We start from the raw sequence: 7,302 nt of genomic DNA, 5'->3' as shown, positions 1-7,302 counted from the left end.
CAATGCGTTTACAAACTTGTATTAGATATCAGACTTTTTTGGAGTGGGGGCTTGTGTCATTGGGCCAGAGTCTAAAGGTTAATGGTTAAGAGAATAGGAAGGAAGCAAGTTATGTTTCTGTAATTTTCAATACACGCATGTATGGTGTAAAGATTTGGTGAAAGGTCAAGGCTCAACTATTTAATGTTGGAATCATATCATCACTACTGTTGTTGCATAATAATGTTCAGACTCGCTTAGTGTATTTATTTTTGTATATATTTTGACAATCAAAGAACTGGTACGAAGATTTCATAATTTTAAGTATTTAAATGCAGAAGTTTATATAGAAATATGTTTGTTAGTATTTGTCCTTCAACTGAAGAGCAATATATGTGCTTACATCTGTATGTCCATTTTGTTTGAATTGTCTTGTTTTTATATTTATCCAGACGCATACAGCTTCTTTCCCTTTCTTTCCTCCCTTTCCCCCTCTACTCACTCCTCTTCTCCTTTATCCTTACATTCCTCCTGCTCTCTCTTTGTGCCTTCCTTTTCTTCTCCCCCAGCCTTTGTTTTCTTTGTTCTCCTGTCTCCCCCTCACTCTGTTCCTGTCTCAGCCTCACACTACATGTAGCATCTTCTATCTCTCAACATTCCTCATTCCACGCCTCCTCCCTTATCCTTCTATACCCTTTTTATTAGCTTAAAGGGTTGTGATACGTCACTAATGGAGGAAATAAGATACATGTATGTAAAACGTTTTTTTTTTTCACTCAACTCTGTTTTTGTTCCAATATACAAGTAATTCATATACTGAATCTACTTCCACTACTGATGTACCGATGATTTGTTTTGTTGTTGTCGTAATGGTTGTATTTTGTTCGTGTGTTGTATACAAATGTATGTAAGTTATTTTGTCTCACTGTATTTTTATCGATGTAAATCAGACACAATTCAGCCGTTCGGCTGCGAAGTTTGATCAATAAACCATTCCATACCATACATACCATTACCACTCTTTACAAATGGCACTTTAAAGTGAAAACAAAGTTCTGGTAAGGGCTTGAGAACCTGTCTGGCACCATTTCATATTTGCTTGCAATATATCGAAAGAGTCTACAAAGAAACTTACCTGGCTGACGCGGTTTGCCGGAATGATGAGTCGTTTTGGAGTATTTTGAGAAAAATAATAAAAGTCGGTAGACCGACTTTTATTCCAGAAGGCTCCAGACTAACTCGGTCTCAGGGAAAACTCGACCCTATTTCATACAATTTACACACAGTTCGTGATCGCCATATTCATCAGTACTCTATAATACTACGGGTACCAAACGAGGCCTGAGCAGACAGGAAAGTGCTTGCTAATCCTGTACAAAACAAATGGACAGCGCGCAGTCCTCAAGCCTACTATTATACGCACATCACCTCAGTTGCTGAGACGCGCGGTCTTTGAAGTTTTTGTTGTTGTTTATCAAGCGTCTTTGATTGTTTTTAGAGGTGCTTGAGAGGTGCACACTAATTTTGCATGCGCGCCAAAGAGCTTTTTGATGCGCGCGTTGTAACAACTCGGACCATTACTGCGAGTAGCCAGAACGCTACAATGTAGTTTATACAGGCCGCTCCCATATGCATAATACACCACACTGTACAATCCAGAGGGACAACCAATACAACTCATCCCGCCGTCAAGCAAAGCGAGGCCGAGTTATCCCCGAGTCCAAGTCTAGCCTGACCCCGTTCGGGTAAGTTCTGAGATTGAACATTTTTGGTTAATATTTCCCATTTTCGTCGTTACCCATCGAATATCTTGTTATTACAGCGTTATTCCGCACATTTCCTAGGCATACGTTCACATTTTGGAGCAAAATTTGACAACTTTTGCAGGCGTACCAGAACTTTTTTGGGGCTTTAATGATAATTCAAAATCCTATATGTATTTGGAAGTGTTTTTTCCTGTGACAGAAATATGTGGTGCAACACATTAACCTCATCATTGTAACATGATTGCAACAGTATTTGTTGCAGTGTTACTTAGATGGTACAAACTGTAATAATGTTTTAAATATGTCTCTAAAATTCAAATAGTCCAATCACCTTCAAGTAAGCACAAAGTTTAGGATAGTGCCTCAATTTCAATCAAATTTTTATTCAAAATATTCTCTGTGATACTGAAATATAAACATATTCATTCCCACGGAGATAAAGCTTTCAAACATGATTTCATATGTACATTTTGTACTATATTGTAATATTCAATTATGTTCTTGATCATACATCTCAACCATGCACAATACAGTTCTACAATTCAAAAAATATATCCTGGTAAAACATTACTGAGTGTAAATACATTAAATGCTGTATTGTATACATTACCTTTCTCTTATCACATAAACTTATATATTTTTACCATGTTTGCATATTGTATGAAGTTTTCATGCAAATCATCCCAATACATGAATATCTAAAACACAAATTCTAACATTAAAAGAAAAAATCAAATCATTGTAGTCCAACAACCTCATACATGTGTACATGTGACTGTACCATCAGAACACTTCTTTTCAGCAAGTTCTACACTTCTGTTAGTAGTTCTTGTTCACAGTCAAAATTGTTTAAGGGAATCCCACTTTATAAGTGAAGTTGACAGGACTACTAATTCCTTCTCTACTTGACCAGTAGCTTGTGAGAAATGCCAGTACTATGTCAGTGTCTACAGTAAAGATTTGCTAATACGCAAGATGATCATTTACGCATTTTAACCAAACAGATTAGCCAAAGATTCGGGGTAGTGAATGTTGTTGTGACACTTGACAGAATGTGACCCATTACAGGTCAGTACATGTATGACAAAGGCGATACAATCAATCATTGATGAAATGCAAACTCTGCATCTTAAAGGACAAGTTCACCTTCATAGACATGTGGGTTGAGTGAATGCAGCAATATTAGTAGAGCACATCAGTGAAAGTTTGAGGAAAATCCGACAATCCGTTCAAAAGTTATGAATCTTTGAAGTTTCTGCTCAGTCATGGCTGGATGAAAAGACTACTATAGTACTACTACTGTGATGTCACATGTGTACAACGTTATAAAGAAAGAATAAAGAAAATTCAACATGTTTCCATTTTTCTCGCATAACAAAAGAACACTCGACTTCTCTCTTTCAGAAGGTAGGGGGAATAATATTACCCTTAAAGGGTGTGTACAGTTCTGGTCGAGGTGAGGATTTAGCTTTTAACATTTTGCGAGATATTAAAAAACCACTCTATGAGATGTCAAAGAGCATGCAGTTCTAAGGGGTATCAAAAGTTTATTCGATGGAAATCGGTTTTGAAATGGCTGAGATATCCAAAAACAAGGTGAAACAAAGAGATCCTAATAAAGTTGTGGCATGTCGCCTTTTATTATTATCACTTTTTTGGATATCTCAGCCATTTGAAAACCAATTTTCATCAAATAAACGTTGAATCCTTCTTAAAATTACATGCTCTTTCATATTTCATAAGAGGCTTTTCATTATCTCACTTGGGAATGTTCAAAACATGAATCCCCACCTCAACCAGTACTGTACAGTCCCTTTAACATACGTCAGTAACAAGTCAAAGAAAATTGCATTTTATTAAAAAAGTAGAGTTTTGTGAAATTCTCTTTTTATTTTCCTTATATCGTTGTACGCATGTGACATCATACACTGTAGTAGTCTTCTTACCCAGCAGTGACTGCGCAGATATTTTAAAAATTCATAACTTTTGAATGGATTGTCTGATTTTCCTCAAACTTTCACTGATGTGTTCTACTAATATTGCTGCATTCTCTCAATCCTTATGTACTATGAAGGTGGACTTGTCCTTTAATGTAGCCGTGTGCAAATACAGTTGAACATGTATGACATTTTCAGTAGGAGATATTGCATAGAAATGCTATATTCACTGCACACTCAATAAAACATGCAACCTGTTACGAGCAAATCATAAGTTTTGTACATGTACATGGGGCATCCTGGATTGGTGAAGAAAGGGTCCCTGAATCATGTATCACAGGGAGTGGAACAGTATTACAATGTACATTGTAGGGTCAAAAGACAGCACCATAGGGCCTACAGGGCTTTTCCATAGCACATGTCAGCAGAGGGGCTAACAATGTGATTTTGTTTTCTTCGAGTGGTTGTCAGCAAAAGGCTTCACTTTACGTTATCCCATCTATTACATTAGAACATGTTTTGAATGTATAATTTTTTTTTTTCTCACTAAAGAAAATGTAAATGAGACTGAGCCAACATTGTTGTTGGCTCATTATAACAAGATTCCAAAGTTGACAGACTAGCACCTGTAAGTGTATACTTACTGATGTTTTTGAGTGACCCTGTTTCTTGTAATGACCCAACAGAGCAATATTCCAAACCTATTAGGCTACCAGTAAACCATACAATTCTTTTTTTCAGTCTAGAAACAAACACAAAACAACCAATGACACACAAAAAAAACACAAAAAAAAACAGCCAATTTAACTCTTTGCGTGCCACGTTCGCACGTCCGACTCAGTCAACGGCATGCCAACTTCACATATTCTGCTCAACAAACAAAGCCGCCAAGACCGATCGATAAACCGCTAATTACTGCAAATCCCGCGGCACAATGAAAGCTTTTGTTCCTCTCATATACGGCTTGCATTCTATGTGGTGATCGACTATCAAGCGATGTTCCCAACTAGATTTGCTGGTACATTCTAAGTTTCTGTCACGGTTTTATGTGCAAAAGGCATGCCTTTACAGTAATGTAGAAACTAGTCATTCAAAAGAAAAATTGAAAATAGAGTCGTCTTACAATTTATATCGAAACAAAGCTTGACATTCCTCTTTAACTTTGCCTACTATTATGCCCACCTTAACAGAAATTTGTAGAAGTTATACAAATTGGAAAAATAGAATTCTTTCTCAAAGCATGACTATATACCTTTGTGTCTCAGAATAACGTGGCACACACCATGGCACATAAAGAGTTAAAGAATCGTATGAATAATGTAATAAATCACTGTCAACTGCTATATCATTTATAAATGGAACCTTGTGGAAACATGCTACAGAGGGAATGTTTCTCTTTTAGGTGATCTATTACTAATGATTATTGATATCAAAAATGGAAGGCAAAATTAGTTTCACTTATGATATACAACTACTTGTATCATATAAGTTGATATTGCTATTGTCCTTCACACATTCATTTTTGAATGAATGTGCCTGCAAGCAAGATATGCTTGAAGCAAGATTACACTCAGGAAGTGTCCTGTGTCTTGAAAGAGCTCCAATAGTTGTGCTCTATAACAAATCGGGCGTAGACGAACCAAGATAAGTCTTGAGGTCGCCAACTGTTGAGCGCACCAGCTTACATGGAATTGTCTTCATGTTCAGTCTCTTGTAGGCAGCATAGCGATGACACCCACCAAAGGAGTAATAGTAGTTACCACCCTGACGACCAGTGATCCACAGAACATCGATTGGTGGGACCTTGTGACGCTGGCTTGGATCCTGCAGTAGAACCAAATTTAGTGAAATATATCGAGGATTCCCATCATCATCAATCATAGACCCCACATCCAAAGCTGAATACTTGACATAATAATTCATTGGCTTAATAGGTATTGAAGCAAATTACGGTATCCATAAATGTTTGAGTTGAATGTCATGAATACAAGAGGTCAATGTATTTTTCTTTGATAGACAACCTTGGAATTGGACATTCAGAAACTAAAACAGGTTTTAAAATACAATATTTTCACAAGAAAGTAATATTACTCGGCCAGTTAATGAATAAATATTGTAAATTTATGCAATTGCATCACAAGCTTTCCACTGGAGTCTACACAAACTGTGAATAAATTTCTTGGCATAAATAATATTTCTCTCGCAAATGACGTGGTTACATTGCTAAATTATACTAACTCAAATAGTGATTCATAATCTGCGAATATTCATAAGTACGTAAAAACCAATATGCAATACCAACAGGATGCTCTGAAATAATTAGAACATGCACTCCATTATAACAATGTTATAACTAACATTTATAATCAAACTAAAATAGGAACACTTAAAATTCCCAACAGAAAACATTGCTTTAATATAGGTACATGTAGATACATCTACCTGTTCCTGGAGGGGCTCCAACTATACAAACCTGTATTGTTTCCATTAGTGACATCAATTTGGCATTATCCAGCAAAGGTGGGATGGGTCGAACAATGACTTCCAAGGGAACGTCGTACACCTCTTGAATGGATTCTGTGTGAATGCTGCCTTTATTCACTCCACTCTCCACGCCACCATCCATGGTAAGTACACTTTCTGACGAACAAAGTGTTCGTTTCTGCAACTGAAAAATGTCTGATATACTCCAGGCGGGGCACACTTCCAGTTTGGGTTTCTTTATTCTAACTTTTGATTGAGCAGCTGAAGGGCCAAGGGCATGAACTGTTCTCACACGCATGAAGTGAGCAGCTAACAAAATTGTCAAAGTAGGCCTAAACATCAGGAAGATGTAATAATAAGGTAGCTAATCAAACAAAATATTACTGTTTTTTTTTTGTGTGTGTGTGTGTGTGTGTTTATGCAATATATCAGATTTCAAGTCAATCAGTGTGAAAATTTCTGAATTTCACTGGTCATTTCACTGGAACCAGTCCACATCTTTTACAAGTGCTACACAACACTTTGTCTTTGAAACATTCTTCCTCTATGGACACACATACACAATGACTGATGTTAACTCTTTTTAGTTTGAAAACCAATTCAATATTGCAAGGCCAAGGGATAGAATAGAACCACAGCATCAATCCACACAGCGGAAAATGTTTGTCTATCAGTATCACTCCTTATCAGCCACGTTAGTTCTCTTGTTGGGGCTTTTTTGTGGCTTTTTGTACATAAATCATGAGAGCTTAGATCTTTATTGAATGCATTCGGTAGACCTAGACCTACTTATAGTAGGTCACCATGCATATTACGCGGTACTTGTGATATTATTAGTAGTAATACACTATTGTAATCTGCAGTTCGTCGTAGTACCGGTATCACTGCACAGCGGAAACTGAGCGGTCCAACACGGTGCGGTGGCCGCGGGCGACGGGGAGGTTGCGGCTGTTTGCTGCGGTAGAAATGACGAGGCGGCGCGCGGCGTCTGCTCTGCTGAGCTGACAAGACAAGGCAAGCGAGACGTTGCTTTTGGTTTTCTAGTACAACATTGTCAAACATCCGCCGTCTGGGTCGACTAGTCGCCGATTTGGAGAAGCAATTAAAAGCGTCTCTGTGTGGACATCTAACGTTAC

General features: G+C 37.5%; 1 protein-coding gene across 1 annotated transcript; it reads right to left on the bottom strand.

The window, feature by feature from the left end:
- Positions 1–5,264: 5,264 nt before the first annotated feature.
- On the bottom strand, positions 5,265–7,302 carry LOC140240985 (sulfiredoxin-1-like). The gene is made up of 3 exons (XM_072320761.1): positions 7,043–7,302; positions 6,156–6,350; positions 5,265–5,506 (listed from the first exon to the last, which is right to left on the bottom strand). The coding sequence occupies exons 1-3, from the start codon at positions 7,226–7,228 to the stop codon at positions 5,297–5,299; spliced, it is 591 nt and encodes a 196-aa protein (XP_072176862.1). The 5' UTR covers positions 7,229–7,302; the 3' UTR covers positions 5,265–5,296.

This window comes from Diadema setosum, chromosome 17 (genome assembly GCF_964275005.1).
Source record: "Diadema setosum chromosome 17, eeDiaSeto1, whole genome shotgun sequence".
NCBI classification, from domain to species: Eukaryota; Metazoa; Echinodermata; class Echinoidea; order Diadematoida; family Diadematidae; genus Diadema; species Diadema setosum.
The sequence above is the reverse complement of the archived record's forward strand: the minus strand, read 5'-3'. Positions and strand labels throughout refer to the sequence as shown.